This window comes from Poecilia reticulata, chromosome 15 (genome assembly GCF_904066995.2).
Source record: "Poecilia reticulata chromosome 15, P_reticulata-male-v2, whole genome shotgun sequence".
In the NCBI taxonomy this organism is placed as follows: domain Eukaryota; kingdom Metazoa; phylum Chordata; class Actinopteri; order Cyprinodontiformes; family Poeciliidae; genus Poecilia; species Poecilia reticulata.
In genome coordinates, this window is record NC_088844.1 from 9,146,071 (window position 1) to 9,173,089 (window position 27,019).

The 27,019-nt window shown below is 37.4% G+C and overlaps 1 protein-coding gene across 4 annotated transcripts in view; it reads left to right on the forward strand.

Moving 5' to 3' along the window:
- The window catches only part of kcnh1a (potassium voltage-gated channel, subfamily H (eag-related), member 1a), an 81,745-nt gene that overhangs the window by 1,917 nt on the left and 52,809 nt on the right, over positions 1–27,019 (forward strand). The window contains exons 2-8 of one of the 4 annotated variants that reach the window (XM_081616705.1): positions 2,960–2,986; positions 5,638–5,761; positions 17,603–17,709; positions 18,868–18,996; positions 19,860–19,978; positions 20,058–20,450; positions 25,106–25,132. In XM_081616705.1, coding sequence (XP_081472831.1) covers positions 2,960–2,986; positions 5,638–5,761; positions 17,603–17,709; positions 18,868–18,996; positions 19,860–19,978; positions 20,058–20,450; positions 25,106–25,132 — 926 coding nt within the window. The remainder of the gene's footprint in view (positions 1–2,959; positions 2,987–5,637; positions 5,762–17,602; positions 17,710–18,867; positions 18,997–19,859; positions 19,979–20,057; positions 20,451–25,105; positions 25,133–27,019) is intronic. The other 3 variants (XM_008428788.3, XM_081616706.1, XM_008428789.3) reach the window with 3 other exon arrangements.

The window sequence follows — 27,019 nt, forward strand, 5'->3', positions numbered from 1 at the left end:
CATGGACTTTTAGAGCAGCCTGCAGATGTGGATGAATTTGTTGGCACCTTTACAAAGATTTTTTTTTCTGTGTACGCAAAACACTCTCTGAAAACGGAAAGCACTTTTCTTAGAAGATGAAATAAGGTTAGAAAAAAAAATCTTTGTGCGTTCCTCGTCACAAAATCTGTCTAGATGACGTTAAGGAAGGGAAACAGGCCCACAGCATCATGGATTCTGCGCTGTATCTTAACAGCGGGCAGGATGCGCTTCTCCACATCTTCATTCGTAGTTTTATGCCAACCTCACTTGGAGTGTTTCATAATCTTGAGTTGTAGTAGAGTTTGAAAAACTCCACATGCTTACGTTTGTGAAGGTAGGACAGAAGAGGCTTTTTGGTGGCTTCACTTCCAAACAAATCAACATACCGTTTAACTGTTGCTATAGAAACTTGGCAGAAAAGGGTCGAACATGATCAAGTCAAAGTCTTGATTTTTCTTAAATCTTCAGTTTCAGATTATTTGACTGCAATAAAAGCCTAATTTATTTTCCACTAAGGGTCCAAGAAATTCGTCCACATCTGTACCTGTTTGTGAAAAAAGGACGTTTTTAACTAGTTTATAAATTTTTATAGCTAATTTGTAAAAATAAATGTATATTTATATATATATAAAACACCTTTGGGCTGTGTTGGGTCTTATTGGATCCGGCTTGATAAAAAGCTTTTTCACACCCTCGACATCAGTGCTGTATCTGCAACGGGTCAGATGTAACACAATTACACGTGTCCGACCTGTTTTCTGTGCTGTGCCAAAGGGACAGGAAATGGAGACCAATAATCCAGGAAAAGAGTGTTTTCATGTAGCCACAGACTCATCAATCAGACTTTTTTTTTTTTTTCAGCTGACGATGATTTCTGGTTTTCTCTGCCTGTTCCAGTTTGGACTGATTAGTTGTTGTTGTTGTTTTCTCTAGGGCGTAAGTCATAAAAAAGAACAAAATGTGCTGCTGCTTTTTTCATATAGAAGTATTAGATTTATATCAAACAGAAAATGAAGGCATTATTAGATTATAGGTCACTAATCTTTAGTGACCTATAATCCCAAGAACCCAAGAAAGTTGCATCTAACTACATAGATTTGTGTGTTAATTAAACAGAAATTATGAAACGATGGAATTGCTTTGACGACTCAAGACATAAGTTTTAATCCTTTGACAGATCACTGGCAAAAGTTGAGAGTTAATCCCTCAATTCTGATTGATTGATAGATGTTTGGTTTGACTTTTTCTTCTTTTGAAAGTGACTACAAACATTTGTTTAAACCAAAAAAAGCATATTGTTGTAAAGCTATTTTATACCATGGATTCCCTTCCACAAAAAAAAGTGAAATTGCATATATTTTCTGCTTCTTAAATGCAAAATATGGTACTTTTATTCATGAGAGCTTTTTTTTTCTTTTTCCTGTCAGCAAAATAAAGAAGTAAAATTTGGATTCTAATCAAAGCGGTCTCATTTTGTGTTGCCACGTCTGTTTCGCATCGACACTAAATAGCCGGGTTCTGTTGCGTCAAAAGCAGCAGCCAAGAAAACGTTGGCAGTTAAAGCCGTGAAGCCTGCGCAGCATCTTCTGCGTGCTGCAGGTTATGCTGTTTACCGTCATTCGTTCGTTTTTATTGGTACCATTGTTTGGGTGTTGAAGAAACAGGGTTGAAAATAAATTTGCAATGGGTTATTGCTTGTAATTGCTCTTGCAACATCTGTCAGGATTCTTGCTCTCACTTCTTCTGTTTGGCATGTAGGTTGAGCACATTTTTAAACAGCTCATATCAAAGCTTACAGAGGAAAACTGCAGCCAGCAGTCAAGTTAAGGCTGAATATATATATATATATATATATATATATATATATATATATATATATATATATATATATATATATATATATATATATATGAGACACAGTTAGTGTCTGTCTCTGTGCTATTTTGATTACTTTAGATGTTGACATTCTGTTTTTTCAGGCAGTGTTTTGTGACGTTTGTATGACACAATGAGCTGATTTGGTGAAAACATCAACAACACAAATCGGTAAGGAAGCTGCTAACTACAGAGAACTGCTAAAATGTGCCCACATTCAGCATCTTTACTATGTTTAAAAATGAAAGAGATGCTACCAGTTGGAGAACTACATGTCAGCTGTTCATTCCGGTTGTGTGTGAGAGAGATGAGACTTTCGGTAGCTAACAGGAAGACTGAAAAAAAATACAAGTTTAAAATATTTTTATTTTTTTTATCGTTTTGAGCTTCCAACTTCTGCCTGTCATTGAACATCCTGGATTTGGGAATGTTGTCAGCCTCTTGGAAATTTCGCAATAAAGAAAAAGGTTGACAGTCTCTTGAAAGAATACTAAAACTGCTGTTTAAGTGATGCTAGCTGCGCTAACAGCACTAATTGCTAGCAGAAAATGCTCGAGAGACTTAAGTATATCAGTTTGGCAATTATTCTATGTGTCTTTTAACATAGGAGCAAATAAATAAATAAATTAAATAAAACTGCTTCACAACGACTGCTTGCTCTGTGGGACACTGCCTCGGCTCCTGGTGCCATTAATTATTGACCACTCATAGCAGGGAACCAGGAAGAAGCGTTTTGAAGTCGTGAATTGCGGCTCTTAATGAGAATCAGATAAAGCAACGATTAGCAGGTCAGCGCTTTATAAAAACCACAGATCGACAATCAGCCGCAAAAATTATAACGCTCAATAAATATCAATAAAGCTAACATGTCGCATTTACCCGGAAACATTCAGTGAGTTAATGGAAAACAGCTGAATTATGCCTAAGTCCGTTGGGATTAAAGATCCAGAGCTGTGTGTGTCTTTTGTTTATTGCAGATCGTCATCTGTGTCTGACATTCTTCACTCATTCAAATGTTTCTCCCTGTACTCTGTTAACTTTCTTTTCTTTTCGAACATTTCAGTTTGGACACTGCCACATAGACAGACAGGTACACTGTGAAGTTTAACATGGAGTGCTCCCTATCTCAGCATCTTTATCAATGTATCTGTATCCAACGCTGTCATTCAGTAGAAGGCGCCTTGTTAGCTCTTTAGTCGTTTCTATGACGTGTATTTTCCCAGAAGTAAGTCAGCCAGAGAGTGTTTCAGTTCCAACCCCGTTTCTCACAAAGATCCTCATGCATGTTTCTGTTGTGAAGGACACATGGGCATGTGATGTGTTGTGGATCATCTTGTCACCGTGCTGATGCTTCAAGCTGCTGTTTTGTGTTTACCGTGACTTTCTGTGTCGATGAAAGTTTTCTGTTTTATGTGGCCAGTCTTTTTTTTTCTTCCCTTCCCTGCTCTTTTACCAACCCTACAAAAAGGTTCCTCTCAGACTAAAACTTACAATCTCATCAGTGAAAATGAGGATAATTAATTTTAAAATGTTTGATTTGATTTGCTTAAAAAAAAAAAATGCTACCCTTATTCCACGTTTAACTTTTGTTTTTTGTTTTTGTTTTGGATATCTGCAAAACAAAAAGACTGATTTTCCTTCAAGTATTTGTCTCTGCAAATTTTCCCCAAAATGTTGCCAGAAGTTGCCAAATTATTAGGTGCAAATGTTTTATTCTCCTACAAAAGTTTGGTCAATCTAATTAATAGCACAAACATGTTTTAGTAAGTGTAACAAATGAGATTTAAATGTCGTTCTTATATTTCCCATGGAAATAGCTAAAAACTGAAATATAAATAAATATTTAAGGATTTCTGACAGACGAGCATGACTATAAGACGAGTTTTAAGTTTATTTACTAGAATTGTTCTTTCTCCAGGGTGGAATGATTATGCACTTGAACACTTAAATAAATTTAATCAACATAACTTAAAACGTTCTAAAAGATTAATCCAAGTGTCTTTATCACTTCTCAGCCCAGGTTAGGCCTGTCTTTGGTAACATTGTCTTTAAGGAACATTTGACTGCGACGCAATTCATGAATCTATTTGTTGATTTGGAGCTAAGTTACAAAATGTGGAAACTAATATCAAAAAAGCCTCACATCATGATGCCTCCTCCACCACTTGGTACAGTTAAAGACTCATCTTGACTTTTCCAAATATATTGATGGTTGTAGTTGTTGATCTTTGTTGAACCTAAATTCAAAGGGAAAAGTTAAGGAATAGTCTTTAAAACAGGTCTGTCCCAGCATGACAACCTATTTATTTCTGTGCAAGAGTGGTCCAACATCCAGTCAAATATATGCCAGAGGCTTTTTGAAATCTTGGTAATGTGCTACTGCGGTAACTTGCAATAAGATGAAACATTTTTGAGGTTACCGTTAAGTCCAAAACGACTCACACCCCTGGCAGATGTAAATTTAAAATGAACGTCATTCAAACTAAGTTTGTTTCTGGTTGGAAGTGAGACAGGCTTCTGTCAAAACTCAACAGAACGACCGAAAACAATAATTGGTTTAGAAAAACATTACATTTTATTCACAGTTTAATAATAATAAAAAAATTACACATTACAAGCTATTTATAACTTACGCTTCTCAAAAATCAACAGGAAAACCCTAATGAAACTACCAAAAAGCTTTTTTTTTTTTTTTTTTTAATGATTTCTAATATTTTTTTTTTTAGATGATTTAGATTTAAATGATGAACTTCAAGGTTTTGAAGTAGGAAGGGCTCTTTACCATCACCCTTATCTCTAGCTTTCTGAACAAATCATTTATCAGATTTAGGTCAGGACTCCAAAATGTTGTAAAATATTATCTTCACTCAGAAGAAACATGTTGTAAAATCAAAAGATTACCTAATCGTCCACATGATGAAACATCTTCATCTTAGTTCTTTGTAGTATGATCATTTCCACCCTTGGCAAATAACAAATCAAACAAACTAAAAATCATCAAAATCATGTAAGTTTCAGCCCCCTGACAAGTAAACACAAACATTTGACTGAAACTGTAACTATATCTGTATCTGAATATTTAGGCTTACACCTAAATACTTAGAAACCTGTATCAGATTAAACCTCACACACCGGCAAAGTGATAAATTCGGTTTCTTAAACACTCTGCATAAAGAGCGGTCAAAAGGAGAGTTGTTTGTGTTTTCTACAGAGAAAGTTAAAAGAAAGAAAAAAGAAAAGCTGATTTTATGGTGTTCTGTTCTTGAAGCAAGAGTTTTACCCTGTGTGAAGAATGTAATGAGGCGTAGACAATTAGAGACCCTAATGGCAACCACTTAAAAGCGTTTTGGCACTCAAAGGCAGTGTATTTGCTACTTTTAACTAATGGTGTAAGCGTTACTGTGTAAACACACTTTTTCAATAAAATCCATGTTTCACACAGCTTTCAAAGATTCAAATCATGAGGATGTACCTTAGCTAGACGTCAAAACAAATTAACATTTAAATATTTTTGAACTGTAAAAATCTGTATGTAATTACAAAAACAGGTTTAAGACATATTTAGCTTTTAACTCTGGTTCAAACATGTTTTAAGTCGGATTTCCTTTGAGTTTCCATGGAACTCGTTCGTCTCGACCTTCTCCTGAGCCAAAATATCGTTTTAGATTGTGGATGTGATGACTTTTGACAGCACTCTGTCATCTAAAGTTGCTATTTTCTTTCATGTCCTCTTTAAAACAGACACCAACTTTGTCCTGGGCAACGCCCAGATAGTGGACTGGCCCATCGTCTACAGCAACGATGGCTTCTGCAAGTTGTCAGGCTACCACAGGGCGGAGGTGATGCAGAAAAGCAGCACCTGCAGGTAGGGCCGACGAGACGCACGCCTAAAAGTCACAATGTTGAAGTTTGTGAACTAGGGGTGCACCGATTTATTGGTGACGATTTCCTTAGTTTTGGGAGATCGGCCGATTATTACATATGAAGCCGATCTTATCTGCAGATCTTATCTAGCTTGGCAAATGTGTAAGAATCAACCGCTGTCCTCTTTTGCTCTCCGGTGAGAGAGGTTTTATTGACCTGGTCGTCCCTCCAAGTCATGTCTGCATCTTTACAATTAACAATAGTGACCCCACTGTTGCCAACTCAACAACTTTCTTTCTTGCTACATTGAGCAACGTTCCAGACAAAAAATAATGGTATCAGCCATAATTGGAATCGGCAGATTTTAAGAGATCAGTAATCAGCGATCGGCCAGAAAACTGCAATCGGTGCACCCCGATTGTAAACCTTTACATCCCCAAATGTGAATTTAAAAAATATCTTAAAAGCCTTTCTGTTAGATTATCCATACAGATTATTTTTGATTTGACATAATAAAGTTGGTCAGTATTTAACGGTGGAAATAGCTTTTATTAACTCATTTTTGAAAGTGGGTGCAATTCCAGGAATATCTTTCAAACTGTGTTTTTAGTTGGAGCTTCTTTTCTTTTTACTAATTCAGTACCCTATTTATAAAGACTGTCATTGGATTTGCTTAAAATGTTCTTCTGTTTTAATCAAGCAGAATTAAATGTCTGCAGTAAAATCTCTGTAGTCTCACTTAGAGCAGTAGGAAATGGGATAATGAACTACCATTATTTTCTAAAAATATATCCGATTATATCCAGAAATATGATTGGTAGGAAAGATTTTCCGCAACAGAAAGCAGTGTATAGATGCAAAGTGCAGAGAGACGGAGCCGTGGTTTGATTTTTATTAAATACGACATCGGAAGCAATTCTCAAATGTTATTTTTGCTAACCTCATGCTCACATGGATGGAGAACATTTCTGAACATTCATTTTTTTCAAATATTGCAGCAGATTCTTGGTTGTATTTTGGTCTGAAATTTGATTGAGCCATTCCAAAACATTAAACTAACACTAGTGATTCTTTGACTTTTTATAACTTGAACCGCTTAAGAAATGAGCCTAAAACTGTGGTTTTACTTCCTAAAACTACAGTACAGCTGGAGTTTGATTTTCCTTTGTTGTGAAAACAAAACCTCCTCCATTGGCATCTCACTGATAGTTGAAGCAATTAAGTTATTTGTTTAATTATGTGTTCCTGCGATGACATTTGAATTAGGCTTTAGGGTTGAAGATGATAATGTCACAAAGTGGTTAGTAGATGAGGACTGAGGCCCGAGGTAAAGTGAGATTAACGATGTCCAACACAGAACTCAGTGCCAGGAACCACAGGTGAGGAATGAGACAACACAAGCTCAGGATCCAGCAGGGAATGGAGGAGAGAGGCAAGGTTAAACACACAAGGGAAATAATCAGGGGAACAATAGACAGGTGGGATCAGTCAGGAACTCAGCAAGATAACACAGGGACTAAATTAACTAATAATCCCACACCAAAACCCAGATCCCTACAGATAAAAGTATGAAAAATGTTCCCAAAACTCAAAGCCCTGACTGAAAACATGTTGTTGTAGTGATATTTTTGAAAAGTTTTTTTTTTTTTTTGTATTTTTGCGTGTATTTGTTGGTCTTTTCGTGATTTGCGCACAGCCACAAACAGATTTATGTAATACATTTTAGTTAACATATTGCTACATTGTTTTAAAGTGGAAAATGTGGAAAAAATATATTTTATTTGCTCGTAGCCTGTTTATTGAGCATAACAATTACCCAGTCTGACTGGTTTGGCAAACTTAGTTTGTTATCACTTCCAAATTATAAGTCTAAGCTAAAAGTAAAAAGAAAACTAAACGGTGTACTTGCACTTGCACCCGATTCTCTGACAATCGCATTTAAAATGTTTGTAGTTAATTTGCAAATGAGTCAAATTAACATTATTATTAAATTATTATTATTAGACAGCATTAAAACTGGTGGTTTTAAGACCGAAAACGATGAAGCTAAACCAGTCCATTGTTGCTCTTGTTGTTGTCTTGGAAGGTAAACCTCTGCCTGTAATAGATTCATCAGTCATCAGTCTGGAGAAAAGTATCCCTACTGCATGATGCTGCCACCGCCATGGCTCACGGTTAGAATGGTGTGTTCAGGGTGATGCAGAGTGTTAGTTTTCCACCTCAGATAGTGGTTTAGATGTTGACCGAACGTTTAATCACGGGCTCATTTGTACGGAGTGCCTTCTTCCACGTCTTTCCTTTTCCCCTCATGACTCATGGCAAACTGCAGATTCAAATTCTCAGTGTTTTTATTTTCATTACTTTATTCTCAACAGTGATACAAAACGGCCATATTGGTGAAGTGTTTCTTGTTCGTCTAACAAACTTTTGAGTCTTTCACAGAAAATCAGTATTTATGCGTTGAATTTTACATAAAGGTAAAATGCATGTTGAAAACTATGAATCATTTCCTTTTCCTTCACTGACGCCTGGGCCGTTTGTCTTGGTCTATCGCATAAAATCTTAACGCAGCACATGGAAGTTGGATGTACTGTATCTGAGAAAGGCACTGTATGTATAGTTCAGCTAAGAACACAGTATAAGCTTAGCGGTTTTTTATTTTTTTAGTAAGTCCAGATGAGAAGTGTGTTTAAATGTTTTCAGTATGCATATAGAGTAATATATAAAAAAAGGTGATTGTTCATTGAGCTTGTTAAAACATATAACTTGAATTCCTTTTTTTGTTTTTCTTTCTTTCTGATATAAATGCTCCACCTACATGCTTAAATAATATAAAACTGAACGCCCTCTGGCTCGTGTTCTTGTTGATTTTAATGGGATTTGTGAGAACTCTCTGTGGCTCGTTGTAAAAAAAAAAAACAAAAACAAAAAAAACAGTCAATTAAAAGCCAGAGGAGCCTAAGCAGCGTCAATCTGGACATTTTCTGCAGCTGCAGTGTTTTCTCTCCTGTGTTTACACGACAGCCTCTTTCTGCAGGAAGGTGCCTCGAAGGCAGCGCTCCAGCACACAGAGGGACAAATGAGGCAGGCCCGAAAGTTGTATTTGTGGAAATATTTCCACCTCATTTGTATCGACTGTAATTTGTGTACGAGTGCAATTATTATTTTTTTTTTTTAAAGAATTGATTTAATTGTCAAGATAGTTGCAACACAACCAAACAGCCTCTTCTTCTTCTTCTTTTTTTTAAATTTCATTCCAAGAAAAGTCTCTCTTTCTTTGGGAATTGTGATCATTGACCTAGTTTTCTTGAAATCCGTCCAAAGAGTTGTGGAAATATTAGGGTGGGGCCAAAGTGGCAGACTTGTTGACTGATCGACTTTGACGGAGTCACGACGCCGACAACGCTCAAAGGCTGAGCTGTGACGAACCGACAATTTTTTCGTTTGTCTGTCGTTACAATAAACTTTAAATAGCCGTCAATTAAGTCGAGAGCCCCGGGCGATTATCTCAATGATTAAAGTGCGTGTGCAGAGTTCAGCGGCTAATTGCAGCCGCTCCTGACAGCGTTTCTTTTCTTTTTTCCTTTTTTTTAAAATTTTTTTTTTTACGCCAGACAATGAAAATCTGACGCGATATTCACAGTCCAGTAGGTGTTACCTGTTGGAAACAACAGAGATCCGTGATGTAATCAGGCTGTAAGAGCTGAAACTTCTTCTTTGTCACTGTAACTGTAAAACTGCGGACGTACGGTCTCCCCCCCCCTTGGGCTCCTCGCCCCAAAACTGTGCTCGTAAAGTGATAAAAAAAAAAAAAAAGCCATCGCAAATGAGCAATATTTCGGCTTTAGGAGGGGTGTGCTGTTATCCAACTTGTGTTTTTACTGTGCCTGTAATAAGCAAGTCAGTGCCCAACACAAACAGGAGTTGGTGCTGGCAGATTTAAGAAGCCGTGGGAGATTTCATCTGCTCCGGGAGATGGTGTTCGTCACAGCCGGCACATCGGCTATCACTATTTTTGACATGCTGCCCCCCCCCCCCCCCCCCCCCCCAAAACATAAGCTTAAGAACACTTGCCAACACAAATATAAAAAGGCGAGTGTGAGATGATTTGTTTTAGGTTTATTTTCAGACTGCTGCGGGGAGATGCGGCGTGAGAGGAAGGAAAACAAACCCGGAAGCCTCCCGACTGAATCGGGGAGCCGATTGAAAGCGCTTTGCTAACATTTATTAATGTGTCTCACAAATGAGTTTGGAGGGTACTCGATACCACAACCTGGCAATTAATGAATGATTAATGACAAGTTCCTCCAAACCCCTGGTTGAGGTAATTGTTAATGAGTTAGAGGAGGGATATACTGTATTTATTTCTAATGATATAATCATCGGTGAGACGCCTTCCACTGGATGGGCAACTAAAGCGTTGTTCGTTTCAAAGGAAGGAGCACACACGCTAGTTAGTGCTGCTTAGGTCTACTGATTAGTGATGCAAGCATAAATCTATAGAAATGTAAATAAATGGAAGAATAGATCCAAAGGTTTTGGAAGAAACATACAATTTTATCAAAACGGATATGTTTCAGGCGCTTTCTCACACTTCCTGTCTTGCTCTTTAAATTAACCTCAGGCTCTCTGGCTTTTTATTGCACTGAGAACAGAATTTCAACTTTGCATTAAATTATCATAATTGACAAAATCATGTAAAGTTGGCACTTTTAATGGACTTTTAATGCAACTTTTAGAGCAACTTTGCATTAAAAGTGCCATTATTTACCGAATGACACTTCATGACAACTGTCATAAACATTCATAAAGACTTCTTTATGTTCATGACAGATGTTATGTCATGTTTATGGCAGTGTCATGTCAGTCTTATGCACACCCCTTCAAATAAAGTGTTACCAAGTTTTCTTTTCCACATTCGTCTCACTTTGTCCTGACTCTGTTCCCATTAACCTTCAAAGGTAAACTGAAGTAGGCAGTAATTGAGAAGACAGGTCAATTATATGAAAGAAAACATGAACAATTGTTCTCAGAACATCATTTGCCTTACGCTGTTTTAGCCGCTCAAGATCTTCTTTTGAACTTCTATTAATGTAATGTGGTTATTAGGACCGATTGGTGCAGTATAGTTATTACCGAGTCTTTGCTTGGGATATCAGAGACCTTGTTGTAGATGGATTTTTTTTCTAAATGGAAAAAAAAGAAGCTATTTTAAGTAAGAAAATAAAAACCTGGAGTTGTGCACGATTAGTCTCAATCGTTCAAATCTGAACTTTATTTCCAAATATTCCGGTAAAAAGCATCTTCTTAGTTTTGTCATTAAATTATATTGAAATCATAGTGGTTTCTTCACCTTTGAAGGCGGCGCCAGTGGCTTCCTGACTGCTGTCACAACATTTAAAAGTTCTGAAATAATATCCACTTGAGGTTGAATTGTAAGAAAGGATCAAATCTATCATTTATTGACATCTTAACTATCTAAATTTAGATGTCGTTAATTGCTCAAACCTTTACTCATCCGCTTCGTCAGTTTTCTTGTACAATCATCTTAAAATGAGCCAAATACATGACTTGTACCGGGCGAACAGAGAAAAATTAAAGAAAAAAACCCAAAACAAAACCGCAAATCCGAAAGACAATCTCCAAACAAGCAAGGCGCATGTAGACAGACAGGAGTGAGGATTCAGCGCCGAACAATGATAATAAATGATAGAGTGAGGAGTGATTAGGGCAGCGCATGCAGGTCCTGAGCAACGAGTAGGCGGTGGTGACATGGCAAGCAGGGGATACGGCGAGGGTAAGTGAGGACACCAAAGGGGAACGATAGGAAACAGAAACAAGAGATGGAGTTATTTCGCTTGAGAGCCGAAGAGAGGCAATATAGACCAAGAACGAAACCAGAAAAAAAGCCACGACACATATAAAACCAAAAAGAAAAAAAAAAGAAAATCTTAGCAGCAATACTGTTAACACTGTTGACTTTGCTGGATTATTTATTGACTAATTGACACGGTGTTTTACTTTCTGAAATCGTTTAATTTACAACAGGCCCCAGCAAAAAGAAGTGCAGCATTCCAGCTTCACTGCAAGCTTTCTAAATCATTTTAGTCTAGAAATATGAACTCTAAAGTTAGTGCAAATCCTGCATCCCTGCTACAACACACCTGAAGCAACTGAATGATTACTGATGAGGCCTTTGCACAGCCTGCTGTAATTCATCCTTTTGATTCAGGTATTGTGTGTTTGGAAACCCGCTTACTTTGCACATTGAACATAGCTCTTAGTTCATCTGTTGCTTTTTATAATTTGATTTCACTTATTCAGTGCCACTGGAATAAATTGAAACATATTAATCATTCTAGAAAATATCCAGTGGGAGGCTCTGTTAAATCAAGGTGGTAATTTTTAGTTTTATTCTTTTTTTGGTCAAATGAGTATGAACGACGACGGCTGGGATTACCAGGGAAATAGTTTACAATGTTATCCTGATAGACTTTTAGAGTTTATGCCTGTTTCATTGACTTTTTATTCCTTGTTTAGTTGAGCAACATGTGCTAATGCTAGGGTCAGTCATGCTAGCGAGCTAAGCTTCACAATGCTGACGGGAGTCGTTGCCACATGGCGCATGTTTTCTGTGGCCATCTTAAAACGACACGGTGTTAGAATAGGGTGTTAGCATCAGTTAACTGCTTGTCCGCCTCTCTGAAGGACGTACAAAACAGAGTGATAACAATATACCGCTAGGAAAGAGACGCCACATTGTGCTTCTGAGCTGTGCTCTATTATTCTAATAACCGCTTTTGATTCTCGCATTTTTGTGATACTTCAAAATTGGCTGCTACTGTTACACTTACATCTTGTCCTCTGACACAATGGGCTGTGGGTACATTTTGTGACATCATTGCAAACATCCCATAGATTTTTTTTAAGAGGCTTAATGGGTCTGCATACCTCTCCCCAACATGCTAATAGGCTCTAAGATTGCTCCCTTTATGCCCCGGCTCCTCCGTGAGCCTACACTCTCAAAAGTGCAAGTTATTATGACCCGGCATCCTCTGAGCAGCTGCACGTTTGTCCTCCTCATCCTGATCAGTTAAAGTAGCACTTTAAGCTTTCATCTGACAGCTTGACAGATACATCCTGGATTCCAGTCTGCACCTTGGAGGAAAAAAAACCCCTCCAGAGATCCTGGATGTCTTCTCCGTCTCCCAGCAACCAGTGCCGAACTTGGGTACAGTTAATGAGCATTCACTGTTCTTGCTGCATCTTGTTTTCCAGAGATAACCCTCTGATTTTGGGACAAATACAGATGAGACCAGATATTGACATTGTCTGTTATGGTTACCAATAACCCAACATTAATATCTGTATTGGTCCTGATATTGAAAAAAATTCTAGATCGGGTATCTGTGAAAATGTGCCCAAACCAGAAGGGCGGATGAATTGAGTCTAAGTCTATGCTTTGTGCTCCAAATGCTTTATTAATTATTTTTACAATATATTGAGAATTCCTAATTGCACTTGCTGAACTATTTGAAAGAACGTTTTGTTGCAGTTTATTTTTTACATGTTTGACCAAGATAGTCAGCCTGTTGTTTTTGTCAGATTCAGTTTCTTTATTTATTTGACATTGGCTGTTCTATTCCTAGCTGCAGTGACTGAACAAATTAAAGTTGTGTTGTTTTCACGTGTAGCTTGTGAAGCTATATTTTAGTGTACCTGTAAAAGTGTAGACTTATCAAATAAATTTGTAGTTCAGTACATTTATGTCTGTTTTTTTTAAAAAAAGAAACTTTTTAAGTCAATTTAGCAATGTTTTATTTGATCGGTATCGGACGATGCTAAACTTCACATATCTGTATCGGTATCGGAAGTGAAAAAGGTGCATCTGTTGGCTTAATTTCAGAATAATGAGACTAATAATGTTTCTAGACACATTTTATTGTTCTCTTCAAAACTAGACATTTACACACGCTAGAAAAGACTATTATAGTGTCATACAGTTATATTAGCTATATTGTTTGCACCCGGTTCTGGGTTTGATTCCTGGCCCCGGTCTTTCTGCATGGAGTTTGCATGTTCTCCCTGTGCATGCGTGGGTTTTCTCCGGGTACTCCGGTTTCCTCCCACAGTCCAAAAACATGACTGTCAGGTTAATTGGCCTTTCCAAATTGCCCCTAGGTATGAGTGTGTGTGTGCATGGTTGTGCGTCCTGTTTGTCTCTGTGTTGCCCTGCGACAGACTGGCGACCTGTACAGGGTGAACCCTGCCTCTCGCCCGGAACGTTAGCTGGAGATGGGCACCAGCAACCCTCCCGACCCCACTGAGGGACAAGGGTGAAAGAAAATGGATGGATGGATGGATGGATGGATGTTTGCACTCGGATTGTCCGTCCTTTATCTTCTCTTTTCCTTCGGCTTCACATGCTTTTGTGAAGTTTTGAGCACCAATTCTCCAGATGAAACTCTTTAGAGGTAGATTTTGAATCATGTGCATAATTTGTGGAATTTCCAACCTTTAATTAGTTTTTTAATAAACAGTCCTTCAGAAAGTTTCACTTTTTGCTTTCATTTCTCTTCAAACATTTCCCTCTGGCTTTAATCATCACATGGTCTTTGAGTCCTTTTTAGCTTCTGTCTGAAGCCATCTTTTTGAGCCTCGTTGTGCGGCCATAAAATATTCACTCATTGTGACTCTTGGATGTTTTTGAGCATGATGCAAACATTAAATGTATACTCCTCCTCCCTGAGTCCAAAACCTAACTCCCCATGTGCTGCAGATGTGTTGAGATCAAAGAGGCTATTTCCATCTTAACTGATCTTCCTGTGTATCCGTGATGTTTTTTTTTTTTTTACCCGTGCTGGATCTTATAAACACCGTGGCAGACCTCTGGGAATTTCCACACATGACAAGGAAGTTGTTTCAGAAATTATTATGCAATATGTTTTTTCTTTGAAGAAAGTCGCTCTCCTTCCGGCAAAGAAAAGACAGAACGAGAAAGGGGCGACATTAATCAGCGTTATTACATCAAGCGCCACTCGGAAAGCGTCAGACTGTCTTATTAGATACGGGCCTCCTTTTGTATTTCATAACAAGATATATTTAGATCATGCTGGAAACTGCTGCTTAAGGCAGCACTAACACGCGAAGTGAGATGAATCCCTCTGGAGCGTGGCTGAAGACAATCTTTAGGTTAAACTCCTATTCAAGAGGCTCGTTTTGCCAATTAGACATCACGGATGGCTAATCGTGTTATTGTTTCGTGGTACATTTCAGTGAATTTGTGTATATGTATAAATTCAGACTAGTCTGCAGATTTAACAGGCAACTGCTTTGGTTTCCTACCTTTAAACTCTGGTGGTTGTATTAAAATTGTCGCCTGTTTGGTTTTCAAGACATTTCAGATTTGAGAGACGGTCTGTTGTCTTGGCTTGAGCTTATTGACAAAGCAAGTGAATTCCGACGCAGCTAAAGTAAATGTGGTTCCACGTTTTCACGCCCAGTTACTTTTGGAAGTTGCAAACAAAATGTACGCTTTTTGTTGCCATCAAGGTTCTGGCTGGATAATTGAGAGCTCTACTAATCAGAAGCTTGTTTAAATGAATTGGTTTCCTGGCTTTATTTCAAATCTTTTTTTTATGATCTTTTTAAAAAAAAAATTTAAACGGGTTTTCACAACATTGTCCTGTTGGAACACTAAGCTGTATAAATGTTTTAATCACCCAGTTGTTGAATATGTAGGGAGTGCAACTATTAGCAAAACACACTCTTAGCATGACACCGTCACCACCATGCTTGACAATTGATTGTTTTGCTAAATTTGAAAACCTCATCTTGCCTCCTTAAAATGTTCTTCCAAACATTGTTGGAAAATAATAGTTCAAAACATCATTTTAAGCCCAGATTTAAGTTGACGTTAATATTGATTATGAGTGCATGTAGCCTTCTGATTGTTTATTAAATTTTCTGTTTTATTTGCTTAATTTACAAACTGGTAGCTGGAAGATTTCACTACACAGTGCACTAATGATTTTTTACTTTCTTTTTAGCTTCAAGGTTTTTAGCAGCCCGCAACTAACAGGTGTTGAAATAAAAAATAGAAGAATCTGTTCTGGCAGATTAGTACATTAGTAGAGGGATTAGTTAACGCTTAGAGAAGTTAAACAGTTTGACCAATTCTCACTCTCATGATTAATATTCTCCTGAATAAATCATTGTAAAACCAGATGTGTCGTTTTTCTTCAGCGACACAAAAATGACAAATTTGATACAATATTATGTCACATTTCAACAGATGTACAATCAATCTGCTGCACAGACACTGCTTGATATGGTTTTACTAAACCGAGTGAAGGAACTTTCCTGATTTCTGGTTTCTCTTCACCACCTGTCCCACACCAGGCTGACCAAAACTTTGAAAGAAAACATAACTAAAAAAAAAAAAATTATTTTAAGACTCACCGAATGATTGTATAAACACAAAGTGTCTCATACTACATTATATGTACTGGCTTATTTTATAATGTAAAAAAAAAAAACAGAAGACAGAGAAAATAAAAGATAAAACCAATATGTAACAAGATTTTACTTCATTTACCGTACTTTAAGGCACACCGGATTATAAGGCGCACCTTCATTGAATGACCTATTTTAAAACTTTTGTCATATATAAGGCACATAGAATAGACGCTACAGTTAGGGTTGCCACCCGTCCCGTATTGAACCTATACGGGATGCGATTTGTTCCGTACTCTACAAATGTGGATGTATAATAATAAAGAAGTGGTCCCTCAGTACTTTATATAGTAGGCTGCCCCAGTCATTGTTTCACTCACGGTGTTGGTGTTGCAATATTGTGCCCAGCTGCTTTCTGGGTAACACAGACCAATCGACACGCTGGCGCCGCAGTCTCTGTCTCTCTTCCCCCGCCCCCACCGCCCCCTGGTCACCCTTCTCCGTTCGCACACAGCATGTTCGTGGAGAAAGTGGTACTAAATGACCTGCAAACGACCTGATCATAGACGGTCGGTAGGCAGATAGGTAAGTCAAACTTTATTAACAAACCAGCGTTCTGACAACTATCCCAGCATGCACCATGGCTGCTTACAGTAGTTGCTAGACCTGTTGTGGCTCAATATTGGTCCATATATAAGGCGCACCGGATTATAAGGCGCACTGTCGGCTTTTGAGGAAATTGAAGGTTTTTATGTGCGCCTTATAGTGCGGAAAATATGGTAATAAAAATGTGTTTATTGTAAAAAATTCAAACATTTGTTCCAGTTTTATGCCTGGAGAGCAAGCCTGAAAACTGTCTCTAATAAGTGACCTCAATGCGCAACTTTTAAACTTTTTGATGTTTATGGTTAGCTGACAAAAAATATGCAAACACACTGAAACCAGTAGCATCCAGTAAGAGCCTACGACAACTGAAAATGTGGCGTATTTTGCATGATGCAGAGACATTTTACATTTAGCAGAGAGTCTCCAGAGAGTTTACAACAATAATGACGGCAGAAGCAGCTGCTCATTTGGAATTGATGAGGGCAAATTTGGCAGCTTGAAGGTGGCGCTTGTCTGGAATTGACAGCAGAGCTGATTAGGAACCTGATCTGCATTTTGTCATTTGTGGACAAAGAGAAAGAAAAAAAAAAAAGAAAAATAGCTCATTCCCTCACATCCATTTTCCAAACTGACATATACAAACAAACAAACAAACAGACAAACAAACAAAAAAAAGCTTCTTAGATACAGTCATAAATTTAGCTTTGCTCAGCAATCTTCATAGAGGTGTCCATTGAATGTACAAATTTTTTTTTATCCCTCCCCCCCCTCCTCTTTTCAGCTTTATGTACGGGGAGCTCACCGACAAGGACACGACGGAAAAAGTCCGACTAACGTTTGAGAATTATGAGATGAACTCATTTGAAATCCTGATGTACAAGAAGAACAGTAAGTAGCGGTGGCGAATGTGAAGGAAGAGAGAAACGAGAATCTCCTCTCCTTTGTAATGCAAATTCACTCAGAGCTTGTGCAGCGTGGAGCCGGAGTTCAAAGGCAGCCCAGAACATTTCAGCGTCTGTAGAAATGTGCTAATTGGTTTAAGAGCCAGACTGGAACTGAAAAACCTTCCAAAGGAGAATATGGTGCTGTTTGTTTCAACATGCAGGTGTAGACTAATACAATATTACAGACCCTATTATATAATGGAAAAAACTGATACAAAAGGTGAACCGAGGCTCACTGTAAAGCTGTGATGAATGAAAATAGTCTTTTAAGTTTTTTATTGCTTGCATATAAAATCAGATAATACATATTTCTTGATATAAATTTGAAATACTTCCAAAGTTACATGGATTTCTTTAATAATTAAGATATCTGTGGAATGAGTTGGCTTAAATTAGTTTAAACTGTTTATAAAATACTTCCTGAATGAACCAAAGCATCTTCTCCCAGGTTTGTTGTTTTATTAACTTTTTTCCCCTTTGATTTGACAAAACTATCATGAAAACTTCACAATCTATTTACGTCTTACCTAATGGTTTAACTTGTGCAGAGTGAATGTAGGCAGATCTGATGTCGCTTCCTTGAAAAAAATAAATAAAAAAATTGTTCATGCCTAATTTATTTAATAATCTGATTGAAATGAATTAAATCCAATTCTATTAGAAAAAAATACATATTTTTAAGTGTTTCCTAAGTCTGCATAATTATGAGAAGAAAAAGAAGTATATAAAAAATATCAACATTTTCAGAGTTTTTCATTGTCTGAAGATAAAAATGTAAGTTTCTATAAGTTGATCCAACCGGAGTTGTTTACTGTGATGATTCAACCACTATACTCTTCATCTATAAATAATTACCTTGATTTTATTATTTTATATTAGCTTGAAGTCAGAGCAAGTAGTTTGATTCTGAAATGACTTTTAATTTTTAAAGTAAAAAAAAGAAGAGAAAATTTGATTCAAAGCTTTAATGAACTTTGAATTAAAGATTATAATTTTGTTTTTTACATTCATACAACAAGTTGTGTTATTTTCTGCATTAATAAAGAGCTATTTCCTCCTAAAGGAAGCAAATGACGCAGCTAAACTTGTGTTCTGTTTTCAGGGACGCCGGTTTGGTTTTTTGTGAAAATTGCTCCCATTCGAAACGAACAAGAGAAAGTGGTTCTGTTCCTCTGTACGTTCAGCGACATCACAGCCTTCAAGCAGCCCATTGAGGATGATTCTTCCAAAGGTTAGACCCAACAGTCCACATTTGTCCAGCAATCAACTTCAGAATGACATAAGCAAAAAAAAACAAAACAAAACAAACACATTAACATTTATACCGAAACATTATTAATAAGAAATATCTGGAATTTAAACTGTCAGCTTCAGAGTCCCTTCATCTTTGCTTTAAAACCCATTTTGCAGTGGTTACACTCTCTCTGATGTGCAATTTCTCCTGGTTGTAATAGTAATATTTAATGACTGGCTAGCAAAGCAAGTTTTCCATGCTGTCCTGATAGCTTATTATATTCTGAAAGACTTGGAATTGCTATAATTGGTACCTAAGGTTTTACAAAGACGGGGAAATATAAAACAGAAAATGAAAAGGAATACATGAAATATGATCAAATAAATAGATGTACTTAAACTGAACCCTAAAAGAGAAAGTTCGAAGTGATTAGAGTATATGTGGTTTGAATGTGGATCTGTAAACTGCACTAGAAATTTTAATGCAGCCACAAGAGAGGCCAAATCACCATTAGCTTTTAGTAATAATCTCAAAACATCAGGGGGAAACTGTACAAAACGTTGACCTCCTAGAGGACTGGTAATGTTAATGAAAATAACATGCTAAATAAGATTATGGCAAGGAACATAAAAAGCTTTAAAGGTTAGCAAAGCATCTTCTGCGTAGTCTGGAGACGGACAGGGATCTGTTGCCTGGACGTGAAAATGGGGAAAAGAGACGCTACTAATGCTTTGTACTGGTTATTGGTGAGTAGGATTTCTGCAGTAGAAAGAGAGGCTTCTCAAAGCAAGGACTCCTAGGACTCAAAGACATGTTCTTGGAAACATGCAGTACCTACGATCTGTTTGTGCGAACTCCAGGTTGGGGGAAGTTTGCCCGATTGACTCGAGCGCTAACAAGCAGCAGGGGAGTCTTACAGCAGCTACAACCTACAGTTCATAAAGGAGAAAATGTCCATAAGCACTCCCGTCTCGCAGAGGTAAGACCGGCTTCAACCCTGAGGTGCAGCACGTTGTTAGTCAAGAGGGACAAATGTGTGTATTTTTCTCACCCTGCAGGTGCTGCAGCTTGGCTCTGACATCCTACCTCAGTACAAACAGGAGACCCCCAAAACCCCTCCTCACATCATCCTGCACTACTGCCTCTTTAAGACCACATGGGACTGGGTCATCCTCATCCTCACCTTTTACACGGCCATCATGGTGCCCTACAACGTCTCCTTCAAGACGAAGCAGAACAATGTGGCCTGGCTGGTGGTGGACAGCATCGTGGACGTCATCTTCCTGGTGGACATCGTCTTGAACTTTCACACCACGTTCGTGGGGCCCGCCGGCGAGGTCATCTCCGACCCCAAGCTGATCCGCATGAACTACCTGAAGACCTGGTTTGTGATCGACCTGCTCTCCTGCCTGCCCTATGATGTCATCAACGCCTTCGAGAACGTGGACGAGGTGAGTCCGCCGCTGCCCGGAGAGGCGCCGCTCAAAGTCCAAGTTCGTCAGTCGTTTTCGAAAGCATAACGTCAATTTAAACGTTTAAATTGACAGATTATAACTTTTTAGCTCCATATTAGGTCACTTTTAATCGTCAATTTACATTAGAACCAATTAGTTTGGACACTTTTGCGTTTTTGAAGCGATGTCAGAACGCTCATTTATGAATTACCTAAATGTCTTTTCCATGGTGACGAGTGTTTGCTGAAGAGCCATCACAGGATCTTGAGATAATTGGCACATTTTAATTGGCAAAGTGGCGTTGCTTTGTTAAACTAGGGCGCACTCCAGAGCTCTGCGACACTGAAACCCGAAAACCATTAACGCCTTCTGACAAGCTGACGAGGACTGACTCATTGGAGAATGTGGTTTAAAGGCTTCCCCTCTTCTTTTTTTTTATTGTAGTAGTGCTGAGCTCTACAGTTTTAGTTTGATATGCTATTTTTATGATTTATTTCAGGTATAGTGAATGAGGGGGTTTCTGAATATCTGGCTCCTTTTTTTTTCCTTTTTTTTTGATTATCCCATTTTTCTCTTGGAGAAAAGAGTCCCATAAAGTTTATAGCACTCTCCAGAATTATTGGCAACACTTTTTAGAGCAAAGCCTTAGAATTAAATTAATCTTTTATTGCAGTACATAATTTAACACGGATTCTTCCTTTTTTTAAAAAGAACGCTTTATCCCATACATATCGACAGCATCACTTTTGTCTTTAGGAAAGTGGTAACTCAACATTTATGCTGTTTTACAGTGAAAACAAAGAAAATTTGAGAATTCCTCTTTGCAAAATCTCAATCATCAAGAGTACTGGGTCTTCACTTTAGCTCATCCCACACATTTTCTTTTTAATTCACATCTGGAAAGGAGGCTGATTTTGTGTTTGGTAAAGGAGATCTGTTTATTTGGTCAAATTTGATGACGCGTTTTTTTTTTTTTTTTTTTTTGTTGGAGGCCGCTGGGTTATCTATTTCAAAGAACTCACGACCTCGTGCACTCTAATGAAAATCCCTGGTTCTTTGGAAGAGAAACAGGCCCACAGCATCATTGATCATTTTAATGATTCCTCTGACTATAAGTGAAAGATCAGATGAGCAGCCAGAAACAGTTGGGTTCGATTTTATACCAGTGTGTTTTAAAAAAGTCAGTAGAGAGCAAAATCTGTATAATGCTTTTTATTCTCTTACATACAAATGCATTAGGAATACTAATACTGTTCCAAGAAAAAACGGAATAAGTATTTATCTATATTTATATCCCTCTGCAGACAGTTGGGAAAAGCTCTGTCTGTTTTTTTTTTTTTTTGTAAATGGAAAACGTTCATTGTAATATAATCTAAAAAATGCTTGACAATTTAACTTCCCCTTGAATCACTGAGCTAATTTTGAGTTGTATAACCACTGGCATCTTGGGTATCCTTAAATCCTTTTGAAGTGTAGTGTAGTTTTCGGTTTTCTTCTGCAGCTTCTTTTTGTTTTGCTTTCCATCTTAAAGCATCTGAGAACATTTAGGCTGAGCAGCTCGTCATTTCCTACACGTAGATTTTCCCCCAGCCAATCGATTGTTTGTGAAAGTGCTCGGCTCTTCTGCAATGACCCATTTTACTCAGATTTGCAGAGGGGAATTCTCTATAGCAAACATGTACAACACTGGCCACTTTCATCCATAAGTAGACATAAGACTGCTAATTTTCATTGTTCGAATGGCTTTCTAACATATTCTGTGTGTCATCTTGTGTTTGTGTTTTAATGCTTGGTCATCTGTGCTTATAAATAAAGTTGGCTTAAATAAGAGCCACCTCTCTGTCTGCTTTTTCACAGAATGAGCCACATTACTGATGAAACTGTTATTTTAAGCGTCCCGTCTGCCCCTTGCTTATAATGATTCTGTCACATTAACTTAGCATCAGCTAGCTGTTGCTAACATATTCAATGTGTTAGCAACTATTACGCTACTATTTACTTTTTATTTACTACCAAAATTGGAGATTGAGCTCATTTGTGATGTTGGACTGCTATTGTTTCAAACACTTCTAATTATTTCCAATAAGTCAACAGATATTTGACTTACTGAATGGCAGTTTCTTTTGTATGGAAGCCCATTTCCGCCACTCTGTTAAAAAAAAGAAGAAGAATTATCTCATTATATTGAGATACTATCTCATTATAATAAGATAGTATCTCGTTATTTTGAGATACTATCTCATTATAATGAGATACTATCGCATTATAATGAGATAGTATCTCAAAATAACGAGATACTATCTCATTATAATGAGATACTATCTCAAAATAACGAGATAGTATCTCATTATAATGAGATACTATCTCATTATAATGAGATAGTATCTCGTTATTTTGAGATACTATCTCAATATAATGAGATAATTATTCTTTTTTTTTTAACAGAGTGGCGGAAATGGGCTTCCATACTTTTGTTTCGAAGAATAGCTTTAGCGCAAAGATTCTTCCTCTTCTTTAGATTTTAACGGCAGCTTGCATCCATTATTGTTGCACTACTGCCATCTGTTGGATCCTACTACTTGTTCCTCAAATTCTCCCAACGAAGCCAGTATTTTTCAAAAAACAAAAAACCTTCTCCTTCCCCTCGTTACTATTTAACTAATCAACCACATTCTCAAATTTCAATTCCCTATTAAAACCTAATTCCATTTTTAGTAATCGTCTTTGATTTAGCGTAAGGAAATCTGTGTCACGTCATATTTGTAACCCAGGAAACCATGAAGACAACGATTACTAATGAAAAGTACCTAGACGCTGGGTATTGTTAATGGGCACCAGTCATTTTCACTTTGTTTGAAACAATTATACTTATCCTACTGCAATAAAAGATTTTTTTTTGTACACCACTCTTTCTGTTTGTATCATTTGTTGTCAGTGAAGAAGATAAAATAAATAGTTTAAACCCCCCCCTTCACAGAGCCAGGAGAACGATTGATCAAGATCAGTTTGGGAAACTTATTGGACAGATGAAAACGGCGGTGGTTTAACAGTAATCCATAAGGAGATGCATTACCTATGTTTAATTCAATTCACATTGATTAGACTCAGCTCCGCGGTGTAACATTTGTCAGTTTTCATTGTGGACCATTGTGTGCTCGTGTCCCTCAAAGTGCTTAAATGTGTCACGGTTCCATGATTCATGTGTGTTATTGTGTCAGTGTGAACTGCTGCGATGGCGTTTAATGTCTCGGTGTGTCGGAAAGAGTCGAGCCCTGGGTTTCAGCTCCTGGGGACTATAAGGTTGCTCACGGAGTCTGAGGCAACATGAAAATCGGCACTAAATCTTTAAAATAGGGCCTCGGGTGTGGACAGACCGCATTGATCTGTTTCTGCAAGTCCAGCATTTTGGTCCTTTCGGGATCATTCAGGGCTGCAGCATCCGAAATGCTGACAAGTTCAAGTGTGGCAGAAATGTTCAGAGGTTTGCCTAGGGAGCAAAAGCGAGAGAAGTTTTATGGCTTCAGAAGGTGCTGTTTGGGGTTATTTTAACTTTTTTTTGATTTGCTGAGAAAAGCTAAAGTTTTAATAGCATTAGAAATGAAGTTGTCAAAAAAATCTGAGTAATGGTTATGTGGTCTAATTAAGTTGGCTAATTTACGGGACTAAAACCCTTCCCTTTGTTTTTGGTGTAAAAGAACAATGTTGAAACAACAAAAGTATATTCATGTTTTAGTCTCTGAAATTAAGTCAAATAAATATAATTATGTGACATTTCTATGCAGGTTGTTGGATTTTTTTTTAAGGTTATTGAACGTATAATTAAAACAGAGGAAATGGAATAAAGAAAAAGTCACCAAATTAGCAACAAAAGCAATAGGTCAGGAAATGGATCTAAAGAGTGGGAGAGTGAAAGAATAAATCAGCGGAAAGAATAAACATTTGAACATTTCTGGACACAATATTGAATATTTTTAGGAAAGTTTTCAAATCTGTACTGACTCCATAAATATTAGAAAAAAAAGTTATATATATATATATTTTTAATCATTTGCATGGATTTCATAAAAACACTGATTCACTGGGTTTTGAATAATTACACTTAACATCAAAAATTGGATTTTAAAGATGTTAAAAAGTTTGAGACTTTTGGTTCTCCATGTTTTTTTACAGTTTAACTGAGACATGTGCTAAAAAAAAACCCATTTCTAAGATTTTCCTCCCACTTTCTGCCTCCAACAACTCAGTGAATCCAGGAAGCTTCATATTGGTTGAAGGCGATCGTGCTGCTGCTGCAGACCTAATGACTGGCATGAATAACTTTGATGGCTGTTCCTCCCTAGCAGGTCTCCATTAAAGAAAGGCTGGATGACGATTCAAGTTATTCATGGTGGTTTCTAAGTTATTCTTGTTCGGCGCATGGCTTGGTCACACCGTGCACTTCGATCAGTTTCATTTTTGATTGTTGGATTTCTTTTTTTGTTTTTTTTCCATGTATTTATTTGTTGCTTATCAGTAATTAAGTATTCTTTCTCATGTTCCACGCTTTTGTTTCTTTCTTCTTTTTCCACCCCACCGCCCCCCTCACATTCTGTTTGCATGGCCTCACCCTCTTCCTCTTCTGCCTGTGTTCATGCATGGGACGTGATGGGAAGAATTGGAACCACCGAGCTGTCACCCAAGTAGGCTTCAGTTTGATTGGAATATGATAATGCACAGATTTGGGGTTTTACTTCACTCATACAGTCTTAAACAGTTTGGATAAACTTCTTCATTAGGCTTCAGAGATGGCATACGTTGCACACTTTACGTTACTCTTGCAGCAAACGTTTAGAAATTTGTGGCAAATCTGAGCTTGGCTGCATCCTGTTAATGGCTGTCAAAGCCCGTCGAGTCACAAGACTTTCTTTTTTTTTTTTTTTTAAATGTCAAGTTAAATTTTTAATTGCATTATAAGATCTATGGGATTAAGTCTTTATATCAGCGGTTTTGGATTACTTATGACAAAGCCATTGTAATTAATTTAACTCATTCTAGCATTAAAGTTGCAGATGTTACTTCAGACCACAGTTTCATGAAAAGGAGTTGAAAGTCATCTGAAGGCATTTCTTTCGTTCCTGCCTAACTGGGTTGAACCTAACTACAAACTTTAACGTGTTCCATTTGGGTTTTAGTTGATAGAATAAAACAAAAATAGTGCATATTTGTGAAGTTGAAGAAAAGTGATGCGTCTTGTCCATTTTGTTTAACAAAATCACACGCATTTGGATTCAGTTCCACAAGTCAATACTTTCATTGCATTTATAACTATGGATCCACTTTGCATTCTAGAGAATTTTACCTGCATTTATTTATTTATTTTTGCAAAAGTGCTCAAGTTCAGTCTGAACCATTTGACTGTAACGCTGTGTATTTACTGTAGGCTTCTGAGGCAGTATCAAGTGTTTTGGCAGCCAGCTTTTCTTTCAGGATTAGCCTGCTATCCATCTTCCTATCAACACTGATCGGCATCCATGTTTCTGCTGAATAAAGATGATTTCAGAGTGATGTGTAAAAATTAGTTTTCTGCCACAAAGGTCATTTTGAATGGAGACCAAGAAGTTCATTTTTGTTCTCATCTGACTGAACGCACCATCTTCCACATGTTTGCTGTGTTCACTAGATGAGTTCAACAAGACTCTTATTGTTTTTTTTTCTTTATGCCATAAAGACCAGATTTTCTTTATGCCATAAAGACCAGATTTTCTTTATGCCATAAAGACCAGATTTGTGAAGTTCAGAAGTAGTAGTTGTTCTGTCAACAGATTCTCCCACCTGAGCTGTAGATCTCTACAACTCCTCCACAGTTACCACAGATCTCTGATTAATCTTAATGGTCCATGTTTGTCAGTTTAAATGTGTTGATAGGTTAGCACCTGATCTGACTAGTGTGTTTATTGATCTTCATGACAAACCTTTATGGTATGAACAGAACAACTGTGTTTGTATTGTATTACCAATTGACTCTGTTTTTTAATTAAACTGAAGGCCATTGGTTGCACTGAATTATATTTAGGAGTAAAAAGTTAAAGGCTCTGAATACAAATGCACACCAAAAAGATTTGAAAACCAGATATTATTTTCCTTCTGCTTCACAACTATACATTGTGTTGGTCTGTCACCTAAAATATCTGTATAATAAATTGAAGTTGTGGTTGTAAAGTGACAAAATGTGGGAAAGTTAAAGGTTTACCAATAGTTTCATAAGGTAATTTATATTTAATATGACGTGATAAGTAGCGAGAGGTCAAAGGTCAATAGGAAATAAAAGACTAATAAAACTTCCTCCAGCAAAGATGCCTCAAAAGTATGACGGGTTTGAAACCTGCAAAAGGCCAAATACCAGAAAATCTACGATAAATAAGCGAGTCATAAGTTCAAAGCAGTTTGAATCTCAGCAGGGGCTGATGAGACACAGGTGGAAACAATAAATATAATCACAGGGACAGAAAAGTGTAGGAGCAAATCCAGATATAAAATCCACAGGCAGACTGGTGAAATAAAACAGAACTCGTAAGATAAACAAGGCA